At 42.1% G+C, this 18,083-nt stretch overlaps 1 protein-coding gene across 1 annotated transcript; it reads right to left on the reverse strand.

Annotated features, from left to right (window-relative positions):
* Positions 1–309: 309 nt before the first annotated feature.
* nrf1 (nuclear respiratory factor 1) lies at positions 310–10,950 on the reverse strand. The gene is made up of 12 exons (XM_029163427.3): positions 10,791–10,950; positions 9,169–9,287; positions 8,933–9,077; positions 8,470–8,584; positions 8,177–8,303; positions 7,937–8,077; positions 5,643–5,801; positions 5,239–5,424; positions 5,032–5,130; positions 4,773–4,930; positions 3,538–3,659; positions 310–1,375 (listed from the first exon to the last, which is right to left on the reverse strand). Exons 2-12 carry the CDS (start codon positions 9,244–9,246, stop codon positions 1,215–1,217), a joined length of 1,491 nt encoding a protein of 496 aa, XP_029019260.1. The 5' UTR covers positions 9,247–9,287; positions 10,791–10,950; the 3' UTR covers positions 310–1,214.
* Positions 10,951–18,083: the final 7,133 nt, after the last annotated feature.

An 18,083-nucleotide genomic window follows, 5' to 3' on the forward strand; every position in this document is an offset into this window, starting at 1 on the left:
ATTAAGGCCGGAACGCTTCTCTCTCCCTCGCTCTCTCTCTGTTCTACTCTGCAACAGAAGGCCCCTGCTAGCAAATCCCAGGCTTTAAAGCAGAGGAGGTTCGGGCAGCTTATGATGTAATCATTGCCCTGTCTGTCACGGCAGGGGCGGTGGAAGAGCTGTAGAGGAGAGTTTGGAGGTTATTGGGTTTGTGGAAACTATAATTGCAAAATTCCTGCTAAAACATGAAACGTACATGTAACCCGTGAAGACAAGCAGAGTGGATATACGTGTTGCTATAATGTAATGCAAGACAGAAATGCAGCAGCATAAACAGCAGGTAGTTTATTGGACTTCTTAAATACATTTACATTGGTGAGCGCTGCATCAACTGTTACCGCTGCACTGAATCCAGTTGATTCTTTGCAAGCAATATTTACAGAAATGCTTTTGATGAAATTTGTATCACAAATAATGCAGCTTCTGTCCTGTAAGACCTCCCTGTGATTTACAAAGTGACACAAACCACAGTTCTAAATGACATACAAAGGAGTTCATGTTACAAAAATAACATGTTGTGTAAATTTATACTTTGCAAAAAAACTCCGCTCAGCAAATCCAGCAGTAAAAAAAACTTGGTGAATATCCTGAGTCTTGACACATCTTGGCATGGATGACTTTAAGACAGCACAGAGAAAAGCACATGACATGAGTGTATTGTAAATAATATTTTACTATTAAATTTTTACTGTAGCTAAACTGAGGTGAAAAGGAGATAAGTTTAAAATAATGATCACAACATATGGAAAACACAGAACTGATTTCTGACCATGGCACTGAATTTCAAAAGTCCTAAAAATACAGAACTCGGATAATGTGAAAAATCCAGGAGCATGTTAGTTAACACTCTGCGTGAATCAGCTGTAGCTTTTCTTCCAGGCTTTTTGGTTCATATTTATTTTAAGTAAAAAATATTTTCAGGAAATAAATACTACATACTTAACATCACAGAGCTACAAAAACATGAAGCTACTTGGGGAAAAAAATAATACACCAACAAAAGCAAAATCTTTACATAGTAAACACAATGCATTCTCACTCACTTTTTTTCTGCAGATGTAGATTAAAAAATATATTTGACATTGTACACAGCGTGGTGTCTTGGAAAACAGTAGGATAAACAAATCTCCAAAGTGGCCATTCAGTGCCTTTCACTCATTCCAGGGTTTTAATTGTCACTGCTCTAGGGTCACAACTTCTACTGCTTGGCCATCCAGTGTGACAGTGTTATCTATGCGAGTGGCGACAGGTGCCATGGCAACCTGAACGGGCCGATTGCCCTGAGCGAGGCTGGTCACTACTGTCTGGTACATGCTGACTGGGATCTGGACCAAACCTGAGGGAAAAATAAATGTAAGACATTTGGACTTAGTCACAGTGACCCAGTGCCATGAAAACCATCATAAATCCCAACATGATCCTATATTTATTCTAGTTGTGTAGACTTGTATAAACATTTTTGTTTAGGCTTAGAGAGAGACAAAGTGGGAAAGGGCTGAAGTTTCAAGACTCTCCAGTTTTAGGATTGGCATATTTTTTCTGGGAATCAGATAATCAAAACCGTAACACAAGGGAAAGAGATAATTTATAATTAAGATGGCCCTTAGCTGTAGCCCCAATGCTATCAGATACAGGCTATTTACTCTGAGCAAAATAACTTTTGGTAACAGAGTTTACGCTTCACAGTGCTTGGGAGACAGTTGAGTCCAAGTAGTTGTCTGGGCCAGGAGGCAGCCATGATACAGAGCCAGCATTTCTGAACAATGGTCCAATTGAATGTTCTCGGCTTGCGTCTCCCATACCCAGCTGTGTGTGTGTGTGTGAGCCTGTGGGGATTATTGCTGCAGTCACGTAGGCCTCTGCCCCACCCTACAAGCTGTTACAGTGTCACAGGAAGGCAAGAAGGTCAGGGTAGAGGATGGCAGTGGCCATGCCTATTCCTCTTACCATGAGCTAAGATACTGAACATGAAAGAACCATTACAATGACGTGGTGCAAATATGTGTCAGAGATAAAAGAAGCCTCTAAATATATTTCAGTCCCTAAAATTAATTGCACAGCCTTATTAATTAATAGTTTACCCAACAATAAATGTAGAAACCTTTTGTAGGACTGGTAATTGTTGGTCCTCTAAAGTGGGCCCTAATCACTTGCTGGTGATTTATGGCAGGTTTAAATTTTGCTAATGCTCAAAACCGTGCCGTGATTATGGAAGAAGGTTTAAGGAGCGGGGCATTGGCCAGGCAGTGACGGCCAACCAGCCCAGTGACAGTGTGTCAGTGCAGGGTCCCTATACAAGCCAACCTGCAGGGTCTGGGCCAGCGCACTTCAAACAGTGCTCTGCACTTCAGTGTAGCACTCCAGTGATTAGCCAAGGTCAATAGCTGGCAGAGGGTCTGGCTTTGACGGTTACGTTAGTTGTTAAAGGAAACTCCTGGAGCCAAATGGCTCAGTGCATGGAAGGATGCAAATTGAGCAAAGGAGTGCAGATGCTGTATTTGAATAACTTCAATTTTCCCAGGTGTACAAATGTAGACTGTCAAAATGTACATCCTTTTGTATTTTGCCCTTGTTTTTGATGTGTATGGAGCTGTATGTATGTGACAGAGGCTGGTGTGTGTACCGACAGCTGGCCAAGTGATTAGACCATGGACTGATAATGGAGTGGAGTGGATCAAAGCTCTTTAGGAGGGCCCCTGAGGGACCTGCTCGTGTTGGACAAGTGTACTTGATTGTGCTTGTGCATTTATCTAGTTGTAGGTTGTCACTGATTCAAGGAATTGTGAATTAGAACAAAATTCACAATTGGACAAGATCAGACTGTATCTGAGCTTTCTTAGGGGAGGAGCTATCTGTTCCTTAACACTTAGTTAAAGAGTCAGTTATGAAAATGAAACACAAAATTAGCATTAGCTCATTTGACATTATCACAAGTTGGAATTGTAAACCAATTAACACATGTTTTAAATCCTATTTTTATGTGTCAATAAAACACCAGGAAACACTGGGAAAATGCCAATGATGTTACTCATTGACTAGTAGTATATAACATCCACCCTGAGGTGAGTGAACATATGCCAAACATGGTTGTTGGTGTTGCTACCACGAGCCCAGAAGTCCCAGAACACAAACGGCATCACTGCAGTATTTGAAATATATATGTAAGGAGGCTGATGATAGGGTCACGTAGCTAACACATCATTAAAATAAAGGAGGACTGCTACAAGGCGCTGCACAGAAACACACCATCTGTCACATCAGCACAGAACAGATTAGAGTGTAGGAGATCTGAGGCCTTGCCACGGTGTTATTGAAGGGAAGCTTACACTTAGTGAGACTAATGAGAAATGCCATTGGCTGGGGAACACACAGGTAGCAATTAGTAAAGATAGGATTCCAAAATATAGCGATAAAACTATTACATTTTAGTTGTAGCAGCAAACCGTAACGAGCAGAGTTTGTAGTGATGAAAGTATTGCAGATGCATGTGTACAGTACCTGTGGCATCCTGAACTCCAGCTAGTGCCCCAACAGCAGCTGCTGCTTCTGCCAGGACAATCTGCCCTCCGCCTTGTAGCGTGGCCTCTGCCAGTGTCGCCACAGCATGAGCTGCTGCCTCGCTGTAACGCACAGTAACACATGTCAGATATAGGCAGGCGCGCGCGCACACACGCACGCACGCACACACACACACACACACACACACACACACACACACACACACACACACACACACACACACACACACACACACACACACACACACACACACACACAGCAAGGGTTATTAGATATGTGGGTGAAGAGGTACGACTGTATGTGCTCTAAGAGGCTTTTCTAGTCTGGACTTATAGAGAATCTGTCACATCCCCTGAGGGCCAGGTGCTACGAATCAAACAAAGCAGTTTTATTAACCAGATCTCTCCAATAGAATTACCATGAGCTTATTACCACGTCAGTGCTTCATTCTAAAGTAATAGAACTGTTCACATCTTGGTTGATAATCACATCACAGGATAAGAACAGACAGAGAAGGTAGTCTATATAATGATACAGTCACACTGTGCCTGGGGCCATGGGAAAGCTTTGCATTTCTGGCCACAATGTCACCATAACAGTAATAAAGAATAGGAAAAAAGAATCTAATTTGTTCATCTGGAGCTGGAAAACTGAGACAAAATGTTCCAGAGCATGTAGAGCTGGGAGCAGAGAGCAGCTTAGTGCAGGTAAACAGCAGGAGGGGAGGGCAGGGGTGAGGAGGGAGGCTCAGGTGGATGCAGGTAACAAGCCCCAATGGGACATACCCATACACAACTGAAATCATTGCCTTGGCACTACAGCAGTGAAAACCAGCTAATATCTCTGTATCTCTTCAGTAAGATAAAGTTAGCGCAAAAAAAGGGAAACTTATTTCCCAGTATCAAGTCATGCCATTACCTGAACTAGTAATTTGAGCAGTTGCCACGTGGAAGACTCAGTTTAATGGTTGTGCTTCTTGCATGCTGCCCTTTTAAAACTACAACCTAATTAATTAGGTGCTGAACTGGGATCAGCAGTAGTAGATTTATCTGCAGGGGAAGCCTGCCCTGACAGTTGTGTCATTCTCATTCAGCCATGGGATGTGTCTGTGTGGCAATTAGGGATTCTTCTCATGCTGTACTACGTTCAGCGGCTCCACCACAAGTAACCATGCGTTTTATGTTGGTGTCGTTCAGCAAACTGTCAAGTGTTACCTGTTGAGAGCCATTGTGACTGTTGCTCCAGGCTGAATCTCCTGACTGGCAGCAACAGCTGCCTCAGCTAGGGATGCTACTGCCTGTGTGGCCTCAGAGGCTTGAGTGGTTTGGATTGTCATTTCTCTGCCCTGGAGTGTCGCCCAGTTCTGCTCCACCTGGAGAATTTAAAAGTTGGATTTATGAAGAAATTAACTAAGCATGGGCGATAATGGGGTAATTGCTGTTGTTGGACTTGTGCATTTCATGTTGATTTTACCTCTCCATCAGTGACAGTGGAGTAGTTAACCTGTGCCAGTGTCACACCCGGCAGCTCTGATGCGTCTGCCAGAGTGGCAACTGTGTGTCCTGTGCCAACCTGAGGGATGCAGTTAAGTAAAAGCTCAGTGAATTAAACTCTAACAAAAAATTAAACGAGATGATAAAACATTACAAATGCAATTTGAAAAACAAACAATAAATGTACCTGGATGAGCGAAACTGTTCCATCGGGGTTATTAATGGTCTGGACCACAGTCTGTGAGGGCACAAGGTGAGCGATGCTCTGTGTGGTGGTTACCTGCTGGTCCTCAAAGGCATACAACAGATCCTCACGGCCATGCTGCTTGTAGCAGTTCTTTACAATGGTCCGTAGCGCCTGCGTCCAGGACACCTGGTGAAGTAAACGTATGACTTAATGTGTGCCTTAGCAGTACTGTACATAGACACTACAGAAAATAACTGGTAATTTAGGCACAAACTATAGAAGCTTAATAAGGAAAACACACCACTTCTTGGAAAATACTTACTCTTTATTCTCACAATTAAAATTTGTAGAGTTAACAAAAATAACATAACATTCAACAACATTTACACCTGTTTTTTTCTCACCCTCTGTTTTTGCTCCTCTGTGCGAACGTCACTACGAACATTGGCCCAAGGGATGTCTTCAGGCCACCACACTGGCTTGCAGCTCTCCTTACCCCAGCCAGGCTTCCCTCGCCCTGTCGAGTACTTCAGCATCTCTGGAATGAACGCTCGCAGCTGGGCCTTGGGAAAAACACATGCAGGAAGAACACACATAATATAGACACCAACACTGTACTGCCCTGAGCATACACAAACACACATGCCCTTGAGCAAGCAGCAGGAGGTTGTATTGATCGGGTACCTGCTGCGGGTGCTGAGCTAGGCAGAGTCTGCAAATAGAAACAGGCTTTCTAAAAGGAGAACAATGTACTCATGTTTATTAACAGATTAATCCATGACTGTGGCTCCAGCCTGATGTGTTAGACCAACACGACATGGAGCATTAAGTAAGTTAGATCCAGTATTGTTCAAAAGAAAATCAATGTCAAACAAAGACGTTAAATTAACCTTTTTACAGACTTCCAGTTTATATAATGTCAGTAATGGGAAATGAGAACATAAATGATTCCACTGCAGTTTTTTTAATGCAGGTAAGGAAACTATTGTAATTGTGGGCTAATTGCTTTGTCTTGTTGCTGTAGAAATGTATTTTTGTCTTTATAGTTTTGAACAGAATTTAAACTGTGGTGAGGTTAATTTGTGTTTTATTATTTGCTTTTTAATGTATAAATGATTTGGATTCAGTATAATTATATTGTCTGGGTATTGACCATGCGTTGTACCCGTGAGCGACATACATGCCGTCGCAGCAGCACTTCCAGAACAGGCACACACTTAGATTCACTGACAGGCTGAGGTGGGGTTTAGTGCCAATGTCCTCAGTGTCCTGGTAATATGCAAGCATCACCAAGGGATTATATTGCACAATGAGGCACTGCAGCGTCTGCCTGCCTTGACATCACTGGGCTAAATTTGGTTCCGGGAGAAATAAATCTCTCTCTCCTCCCCCTTTCTAACTCACTATCACAAACCACCAATATGCAGTTCCGTAGTGCATCACACACGCAGATCTTGAGAGGGAAATTGACTAACAGCACGTTATTAGATCAGCTTTTGAAAAACAAAGGTGGCACCCAGTGGCTACATTAAAGGGGCTTCACATCTAGCCAGCACTGGGTTTAAGTTAGCCAGGCAAACAAGGACTTAAAATGAAAAAGTTTCTTGTATCTCCACCTGTGGTTGGTTGATGTATGTGGATGTATGCATGCTAGGCCAGATGGCCTAATTACAGTGGCTAGCGAGTTAAGTGGCATGTTGCCCGTGCACCCACCACTCCATCCCCCAATCATAATCCTCTAAGCAACGGTCCAATCAGCATTTAGGAAAGCGGGTCCCTGGCCCTAACAAGGCTAGGGGGTAATTATGGGCTCAGGTCTAGAACCGAGATCACCTGCTGCAGACCTCACTTGGGATTTCTTCAGCATCACAAAACCTACAGAACAGAAGACAAAGCCTTCCTGATACAGACAGAAGTTTGAGTCAAGCTCCTCTTTTATTGTAGCACTCTCGTTTTTACTCTCGCCTGTTGCTTCCCAGGGCTGTCAGCTTTTCCCAGACACGCTAGGCACCTTCCTGTCTCTAGCACACAGAATACAAACACCTCCCCCCACATCTTTCTGCCCGGCTTGGTCGCGCTGAGCGAGGCAATGGGTTACTCACAATAATCTCTTACTACAACCACCAGAAAAACAAGCACCAGCTAATAGCTGCCTCCAAGGACTTATCTGACCCTGGGATTGGCTGCTTTGCTCCAAGGGTTGAAGGCTGTCTCTGAGGGCCACTGTCATACTAGTTGCTCTGATGATGATCCAGAGAATGCGTCAGCAGCCCTGGGATGGCAGAGTAAACAAGCCGGGTTCCCTGGAGTAAAGACAGGGCTCGGCTAGTGGTGCTAATGTTGCAGTGCGAGGCTGGCCAAGAGCAGGGAACGCTGCACTTGCTTTCACTGTGTAGCTTATTTTGAGATACTACACAAGGGGTAGAGCCCACTGTATGGATCAATTATCACAATGGTGTTAGACTGTACTACTCAATTAATTTAATTTATTAATTGAGATGGCCTGACATGTTGGCATTCACAAATATAGCCAGCAAACCTCTTCTTTACACCAAATATCAAACACGTTGTGATTTTGATTTGTTGTCAACCAGCGCCATCTGCTGGTAGCTTTGAGTTATGCAATTTCAACAAGAAGGAGCTTCTACACGATGCTAGACCATTAGGGTTATAATACAGAACTAAGTCACAGTCATACCTGAGTCATCTTGTCCACAGAAACGGGGATGCCATCAATAGTGAGAGGGGGCAGCTCCGATGCCAGCTCTCCACCGGCAGGGGCGTGTTCAGCCAGCGCGTTCTCAAGGTCCTCTAACATCATGCTCTTATACTTTCTCACCTGGAGGACATACATTTGTGGCAGTGCAGTGATTACACAATAATTACTTGAGCTTGTCTGTGTCTTCCTATTAATAATTGTACTGTATGTACCACTTACCACATTCTCCAAAGGAGCAGCACCAAACACTTTGAATACTGGGTTGGGTTTGGAGGGAGAGATACACAACACTATAGCCTGTTGACCCACTCTGGTAGTGTACTCATCCAGTGTAGCTCGTAGTTTCCTGTAAGCATGAATGTTATTTACTACATCATAATGAAAGGCTAATACAACCTCCATCAGAAAAAAAAATCTCAAAAGGCGAGATTACCATTATGGCATCGTAGCCTTTAAGGATGATATGAAGTAGCAGGGGGGTAGTGATTGGTTTATTGGTGCTCAAGGCTCACCTGAGAAGACGGGTCTGCTGCCTCTTGCGAATGGAGGGGTTCGATTCAAAGATGTGGGGCCTCTTTCTTTTCTTACCAGTTGCCACGGCAGCAGCTGCTGCCATGCCTACTGGCCCTGTGAGAGGAAGATGGAACAAGCTTTAGTGTTGCTAAAATTGCAGATAGCTTATGGTAGTAAACACCATGTTGTAAGTAGGCGATAATTATAAGAACTGCACAAACGATGCTCATAAACCACCTGTTTTGGTTAAAAGCATTACACTAAACTGGATATTTTACTGAATTTCTAGACTGTTAAATCTAGACACAATAGACAAGATGTTTTGGTTTGCTCATTAGGCGCATGACTTTATAATATTATACAAAATAATCTGTAGGTATTCCTGTATGCTACTTAAAACCGATTCCCACTAATCTGGAACTAATATGCTCAGTTTTTTTTGCTCTTGTAGTTTTTACACACCTGCAGCAGCTAGGTGGGCAGTGACTTCATCTGTACCAGCCGAGTTGAGGATATCTGTGTCATCGTAAGGGTCGTCATCTGGGGAGGACGTCGAGTCCTCCTCTGCACTCATCATAGAAGCCTCAGTGTAGGTAGCCACGTGTACCTATTAACAGTAACCAACAAGGTAAATGGGTTAAATCGCTATACAAAATAACACAGTTCATAGCCTTTAGCCATTATGCTCATCGTTGCACCTGCTGGACCTGCTGGCTGACAGCGCTGGCCTCAATGGTGGTCATGTGTTCTGTCTGGTGAACTGTGTGATCCTCCATTATCAGCCACCTGGTTTACACAGCTACTGGTGATATACAGACTGAGGAAAGAAACAGAAAAGGTGCAAAAGATATCGATAGGAACTACTGTACCTGGTGTCACTTAGGTGAACCCCATTCATTATTTATACAGGCACAGATTGGGAATACTGTTTACTAAGAGATTTACAGCTAAACAGATGCTTATTATTGCATACTTAACATGAGTTACTGGTCAGGTGGATGATTATTTCACAAATATTTACTTACCTTACTGCCTAAACCATTAGAATACACTATTAGAATAAACATGGCTCCAGTCCTATTGCATTTAATGCACCACTGCTGAACTACCGCTAGAGGGCGCCATACTATATCAGCACGAAGATTTCTGTTAAATAAAATAACTGTAATCAAAGCATTACAGGTGTGTTTTCCCATGCATTACATGGCAAATTAGAGCTCTAATAATACATCTATTATTGTTTTTAAAGAACCGATTCATTTTGCCTTGTCCTATTTGTATAAAGCCATTTATTAGAAATCAGTTTCTGGTTTAATAACATGATCTACATGTGAAATAATGGGTGTATCTGCACTTTTACTGGTGAATTTCATCTATATGTGGAGCTGAGGGTTATAATCAGACAAGGGGTGAATGCAACATCCTTTCAAACATGCTTTTATTAACTTGGGAATCTATGACTTGTAGACCCTGTGAGTAAGATGAGAAACTGAAGCTGTTTAATGGGAGTGACCTGTGCTTACAATGGAAGCTGCTTTATACAAGTATGTATTTGAACGAGAGGAACGTCGTTGCTGTATGCCAAACAAAGTGTTAAAAATTCTGCAGAGCCAGGAAGGAGTATTAACATCCCATTACACCACAATTAATGCACTGTAGCTGCTGGCATCAATGGGATGCTACATGAACTGATGCAGAACTCAACAATAACATGATGCACAGTTGTATCAATATTCTGCAATAATGCTGGTTTTCCACGGCACCTAGTAAAGAGGCATGCCTGCCTGTACTAAATGCGTTAGGTAATTAAATTACCCAAGCATTGCTTTAGCAATAATAGGCGAATTGCTGGTTGGTTGACAACTGAGCTAAGCTAGCAATGTCCTACATTGGGCTAATTAGCTAGCTAGCTAACCATTTGGCGGTGTAGTTTCGATTATGTGAATGAACATTAACTCCGATCGACAGATACGGTGGTTTTTTTCTGAAATCCTGCAAACCGACTTCAATAAATTGGACGATCGGTGAAAGCTACGCCGGGATAACACAGCAGCTAACACGAACCCCGCGTAATATGAAACAAAACACAACGCCAGGACAGGCCCGACGGCCCGCCGCTCATCCACCGCTTTTCAACTACATCTAAGCTTGTTGCCGATACGCGCCTACAACGTGATTCCCCACAAAATCATGTGTGCGTCCAGATCCCGCTCCAGTCAACATCTAAACAATCTGCATCTTTCATCCCAGCGCTGCCGGGTTCGATGATGCGGCTGCGCCGGGGCTGAAATAGATGGAGATTGCGCGGTAGGGCACTAACCTCAGAGCGGCTGCGCTACTTCGGGCCTGCGCCGTACAGAGGGGACGGAGCCGAGCTCTAATGGAGGACGGAGGGAGCCAGACGGAAGCAAACACAACGAGCGGTGCGCACACAGCACTGAGCTGCACTGGTGATGCCTTCACGTGTCTTCCCTGACAATCGTACAATTTGCTCTCTAACGTGGAAGCGCGTTTTGGCGGTTTACTAATACTTTTCAGACATTTATGCTCAAAATGAAAATTCGGTGTTTATTTTATGACTATTACATTTTAGTCAATGTGCCATAATGGAGCATTTAATATGCAATAAAACAAAACAGTTTTAAAAAAAAATATGTGTTACGAAGTGGCATTAAGAGAACAAAATGTTCTATATTTTGGATATTGTATTGACGAGTAAATATTTTAGAGCGGCATGAATCAAGCTGAAGTATTTATTTACCCCCGGGGGCTCTCTCTTAATAAGAATTAGGTAGTCTGTGACATTTGCAAACACAAGAAACAAATTTATAGTAATTTTTGATAACCTAATTTTACTAGCATATGTGTTCTTACATTTTCATTGATCTCAGATATTTCCGACACTTGGTTATGGGCGTTTTATTTTTATCCTCTATTGATACAGAAAGGGCGCATTTCATGTGAGTAACCGGCAATCTTTGAACGCCACATGTTTGATGTCAAACCACGCCCCTTTCTACACCACTGCTGCAAGCTTCGTGTTTGTAGCCAGTATACTGTATGTAAATAGGCATACATTTACGGAGAGATAGCTATAAATCTAAATATCACGCGTGGTTCAGTGTGTGCAGGTTTATCCACTAAATTTTACAGAATATAAATGAATTATTTAATATTATTAAGATTAATTAGAACCCAACCTTTACGGTGCTTTAAGAATTTTAAAAATACTTTAACATGTTGTGATGGACACACTATTACTTAAAAAGTGATCACTTCACTTTAGACCTCTGTACAAATACAATAACATTTAAAAGCAAGGGCAATTTTAACGTCTCTTAAGTTATGAATTCCACAAGATAATGCAATTTATATATGATCTTCAGTGATGCTATAAAACTAACCATTTTGTACTCGGAAGAGGCGTGAAGAACATAGAGTATCTGCTAATAATAGATGACATAATTCACGGAAAGCTGCCTGAGAAGATAATCAAGTAGGTCTCAAAAGGTTAAATACTCTTTAAATTACAAGCTGTTTGATATTCACTTGTAGTAGGAACTTAACATGTTCCAATAACCCAACAGCCATGACTTTTACATACCTCAAGGGGGCAGTGTTGCATTAGAAATCACACTTGGACCTCTCAACCTCAAGCTGGTGTAACCAGAGATGGCAGTGATGCTGTTTTCTGCAGGTACCCTGGCGTGCATTCAGGATGATGGATGTTTTACATTAGTGTGTGGTGACAGCAGCTTATGTTTGTGTTTCACTAAATGTCATCAAGTATCATATTCAGAGTTCTGGCAGGACAGTTGCAGAGACTCAACATTTTACAGCTTCTGTAATGTGTAAATGATACCTGTTTCTGTCAAACTTGCCTCTTGCCTTCGATTTCTTCATCTGCAGATAGGATGCCACATTATCAGTGGGATGTCCTCTAATGCATGGGAGATAATGTAGGGCCAGACACAAATGGGTATACCTTTCCTTTAGGGTTTAAGATTGGATTAGATCAATTTTGTCAGTACATAGCAGGACATGCAGTTAATATCTGACCAAAATAGCATTGTTGTCAAAAAGACAGATGCATTTGTTGATCTTTCTTTGTACTTTTTGGTTTTATATTAGGTATTCCTACTTTAGCTGTTGTTTCAGTTCAGTTTAGTTCAGAAATGGTGCTTTTGTGCCCGATTTTACATTTTTTTAATTTGTTTTTCAAGGTCACTGCAATAAGAACGGTTTGTTTGTTATGGTGTGATGTAGGTGGACTGAAATGTAATAATGAATGATAAGGCTTCTATTATTTGGTTCTATTCTTGCCTTTTCTTCCATGGGCTGTGCTTGGGTATAGATAAGGCTTTCAGCCCGGGGGTCTGAAATCAATAATGGATATAATTGGTGAAGTGGAAGTGAGGATAATTGAAGGTAATTGTGTGGACCGTTGCAAGCCTTGGAGCCAGGTCAAGACAGCAGACAGTAGATGTTGGAAATGGGAACAAAAATAGTACAATACTCTTCCACTATACAATAGTTTTACTGTAAGAACTGCTTAATACTTGTCTTTAATATATTTTGAGGGTAATGGCACCTGGTGAGCTGATCTTGGTAAACATGAGCATGTTCGCTATTGCATATAGATGTTGAGATTAGGGAAGGTTTTTAAAATAGTTAAAGTTGCACACATTTGTCTTACTTTGCATTGTGTTTTTGGTTTGTATCACATTCAGTCACTTCATTTATTTACATTTACAGGTGTTCTCTGCCTCAGCTGTGTCCATTGTTCTAGGAGGCACTGTAGTTTTTCTTAGCCGGTGGGAATGACACGAGGACAAGTGCAGGTAAGAGATGAAACGTTCTTGGTGGACAGCAGGGGGCACTGCAGCACCACTTATTAACCTAAAACTCAACAGCACAGGAAACTTTTTGCTGCTCTGCAGAGTCATTACCACTAAATAAAGCACATTCATTCATACTTCACTCTAAAAACATGCAGAAATGACTTCCATCTAGTAGCCTGTGACTAAATTAATCCCAGATCCATGCTGTTATCTTACTCTGAATTCGCTGCATAATTTATTGCTGAGTTCTGCAGTTGAATTTATTTTGGGTGCAAAACAATATTTTGTTTACAACATCAAAATATTGTCTATTGTAACCTTGACTGTACAAATCTGTGATAGGTAATATTTTTTAACATGCTGCTGAAATGCATTAGCAAAAGTCGGCTACACACAGAATGTCATGATAAAACTGTTTACCTTCCAAATAAAAGATTATACAGCAGTTTAGACATTTGTTGCTAGCTACAGACATACATTCTTTTTATAGATGGGAGCAATGGCTGGATTGACAGATGTGAACTCAGTGATACAAGCTCATTCACCTACAGCCCAGGGTTTTTAGCTGGTCATATGGCTCTACAGCTTTGCTTATGGTTTGCTGTGTCAGCTTTCCTCCCTGGAGGCCTGAGTCAAGGATGTTGTCAGTGACCAATGGATTTGTTGTAGTTTGGAAGTGATATTGTGATCTTTCTGTAACTAGCTGGTAGAGAACGTCAATAAGTGGAAAACTCTTATGGTATTCCTCGCTAATGTTTTATCTTACCCCAGTTGTCGGTCCTCCGTCCTCTGTCTTTCTTATATAATATTTGACTGTCATATGTTGTTCAGTAGATACAAGATAAATAGACTCTAACAGAATGAATGTATTTGCATTTGAGAGAGAGCAAGCGTGCCGCTATATAAGAGTTGGGAAGGGAGGGGGGAGAGTAGTGTTTTCATTACAGATAATCTAGTCAAGGCTTTGGCTTTATTCACGAAGCACAGCCTGTTGTCAAGAGAAACAGGAGTGTAGAGAGGATGATAATAAAGGGCAAGAAAAAAACAGGATAAAGGGGAAAAACAAGCCAAAAATGTAAAGAGAAGACAGCAAAATAACTATCAGCGAGGTATTTCTCTCCTCCCTCTGTTCCCATTCATTACTCTTTATGGCAGTGTTCAGCGTTCGCACAAAGGTATTGTGCAGATGTCCAGGATAAGATCTACGAAGGGGAGAAATATTAGTAGGAGGGAATTAAAACACAGGGGACAAATTTGAGTCCACTGAAGGGAAAACAAGAATCATGGATCTTCATACTTTGACATAAAAAGAGATGCCGCAGGTGTACGTTAATGTCTTTTCACACATGCTGATTGTTGTGACCGAGATAATTGGGCCCCTGTCGCTTTGTGTTGTGCCGTGAACGCTCGTAACACCTGCCCAACGGGACACTATAGCTCCGTAAAGGCGGGCTACTGTACAACCTGCAAGCGCAGCTTTTCACCGCAAGGCTGAACACCACGAACGAAGCAGAAAGTGCTGTGCGCTAGCGCTGCTAGCCGCTAGTAAGGTGACATTTAAAGTGAGGAGATGCGGGGCTTCAGCCGCCTCTCCCCAATCTCCACAGAGTTGACTATATGCTGGCAGGCAGTGTCAAGGTCAGATTATCACAGTGTTTGTTGCAGGTATTCTGTGATGACTGAACTAAGGCCGGCTCTGAATCATCACACAAGTCCAATTTTTCTTACCCAGCCACACGTAATAGAAAATAAAAACACTTCCCTCTGCTGTTTTAACTCAAATGAGGTTGGTTAAATGCTTGATGGAGTTCATATTTTGACACAGTGACTCACTTTGCCAAACCTAATAGCCCAGTACATTTGACTTCATGAGTTTCATTAAGTTATGATGACTCACTGTGGTTTGGAGTTTTTTATTGCTGTTGTCAAGCTGAGTGCTTGTATAGTAGACTATTATCATAAAACCTTCCACTCTTTTTGCAGTCCATCGTTAAAGCTGGTTATCTTGTCAAGTGTCACTACATGTCTCACACTACAGTTTACTCAAACCCTTTCTTGTATATACAGTATCTCTGCAGCACTTCGATTTTTCTTTTATAGTCAAGTCTTCACACCACAACCAATGGCATTGTGTTCGCCAAGATTCCCCGATGCGGCAAAAAGAGCTGATGAGCGGCGAAAAGTAACCTCAGGTTTTAAAGGCCAGCCACTTTCACTGTGTGTGTGTGTGTGTGTGTGTGTGTGTGTGTGTGTGTGTGTGTGTGTGTGTGTGTGCTGTCCTTTCTCTAATTGACCAGCTGTGGCTACGTGTTCTGCCTTCTTAAAACCCCCATTGATCTCAAAGCTGTTTCACAACAGGCCCCATTGCTTTGCTTGTACCCTCTGTTCCAGCTGTCCGTAACACTTCTGGAGAGGAGGGAAGGAAACGCTGGGAACTGTGATTGCGGTGTGAGGCAGAAGAGAAGAATTGCAGTGAGGGGAGAAAGCAACTGGGGGAAATTGATAAATGTGGGGAGTATTGAAGGATGCAGGAACTTAGCTAGAGAATAGATGACCAGGTTAGCCTGAGTGTTACTGTGAATCTTAGTCCTCTTATAAAAGCAGTTGGTATTATAGATTAAAGAGGACATTATATTAAGCAAATCATGCCTTAGGAACCTACCTAATAAAGTCTGCAAGGATCAATACATCGATACTAGTACAAATGAATTGCTAAACATTTCCACAGATAGAAGCAACATGCAGAAACAATGTTCTGCAGTTTGCAGTTATTAAAATGCAAATGTCCCTACATTTCTTAAATGTCAAACGTAGTCTCTCTAAGAAAGGCTGTGAGGTCTATGCATGTGTTCCCATCTAATATATAAGACCAAGTCTTGCCAAGGTGTCTCGTAGAAACATAGCATAGCCTCATGTTGTCGTTGGATGTGGCCAAGTGTCCTCACTGTTGCTCTTCTCTACTTTTTGTCTCTTAAAATCAAGAAGCTTTTAAAACAAAAAGTGATTGTAATTGCCTTCAATTTTGGACTATGGTCAGAGAATGTGGTACTTGACTGGCTTTGAATACAAGCTTAAGCATAGTTGGGAACTTGGGAAACTCTTGCTAAGCAGAATTTAGTCTGTTTTGTAGTTAATGCAAAGATGGAATCCTGCCAAACATCCCACACCTTATGAATTCTTGCTCTCTAATATTATTCGAACTTTGACCTGTCTTCCTCTAGGACTCTTCTTTGGGGTGGTGGGCCAGAGTTAAGGCCATTAAACCTGGCTTAATAAGCTGCTGAGCTCCCCTCTGTTCAACCCCTACAGGTCTAGAGGTCCAGAGTCAGCAAAGTTACTTCGGTCCTGTCAGCAACCTTCAGCATTGTCTGAACACTGTGTCTCTGTACTGCCTTTATATTCATCATGCTTGGCTGATGCATGTTAATCCCTATTAACAAGTGTTTAGAAACAGAAGGAGAAGAATACCTGGCGTGTTTGACGCTCGTTTGGGAATATATTAGATTTGTACATTTTTCATTGTTATCTATCTTCTTCCTTCCTGCATTTATTTAGCCATAACCTCAACCTAATGTAATGTTGTAGAACTTCTCAGTCATTCTGCTTTTTGTGTAATTTTATTGTACATCTGCATACATAATACAACTTGGTAATACCACATATGTTCTTGGTCAAAATTTGAAATCAACAAGGCCAAGCTCCAATGTTCTGATCCCCTTCCTATTTGTTTAGCACTTCAGTTTGTTCTACAGTGTCTTACTCTTGTGAGCCCATGCATTTTTAATGTGAACTTATTTTAAACTGAATAATTTAGTGCGTGGTCAGCAGCCGGGGTGATCCAGGATCCATCTGATGGGCAGAAGGAGAGCAGAGGGTATATCTAACTCAGGAAGTGAGAATGGGCATTTTGTAGCACTGTGGGTATTATGGCTGGAGGTAATAGTTGGTACATGGCTGGTGCATTTACCGAAATACACTTATGGCTAAAACTGTGCATGTATCACCGTAGAGATGGATGTTTTTTTTTTTAAATTATATTCGTTATGGCATGTTTGGTCTAGGTTTTGCATTGGTTTACTACAGGACACTGTGGCATAATAGGGCTGTTTCGTGTGGTTGTGCATCATGTCCAATGTGTTTATGATTAGCTCGAGTATCTGAATCATATCCAAATTATTAAGTATAATCAGAAGCATTCAGATTAATCTTGTATTGCAGTTCATGTAACGTATGAAAAGATGTTGTCTAAATGTTAACACTAATTTGTTGATGCTTCAGTTAGACCAAGCTCATTTTATCCTCTCTGACCTCATCCCTTATCCTGACACACAGACGTTTGTTTTACTGCATTAGAGCATTATGCAAATATGTGCATTGTCAGTCTCTGGAGGGAAAGTGTGCTGATGGGACTGAATAGAGCATCCGGAGAGGGCAATTTAACAGCCAGCGATGAATGCCCTGTAACATATGTCAGCTTGTCACACACACAAGTAGGCATGATTCTTGCCATGATTCTTGCAGGGGAGCGGGCGGACCCATCTGTGCCAGAGGTAGGCTGGGCATCCGGGGGGCTCCGTGCCTTTCATTTACTATGGCTGAACCCCCAGTGTGAACTTAAGGTTTGTGAATGGCCTGTTATTAATGGGGCCTCATTTGGGCTGCTGCTTAGTGGCGTGCCCTCAGCCAACGTGAATAACAAAAGGCAGAGCGGGATCATTAGGCCCCCGGATGCCCGAGGGGTCCGTCACGTTAATCACGCCGCGTAATGAATG

The sequence above is a fragment of the Betta splendens genome, chromosome 9 (genome assembly GCF_900634795.4).
Source record: "Betta splendens chromosome 9, fBetSpl5.4, whole genome shotgun sequence".
Taxonomy (NCBI): domain Eukaryota; kingdom Metazoa; phylum Chordata; class Actinopteri; order Anabantiformes; family Osphronemidae; genus Betta; species Betta splendens.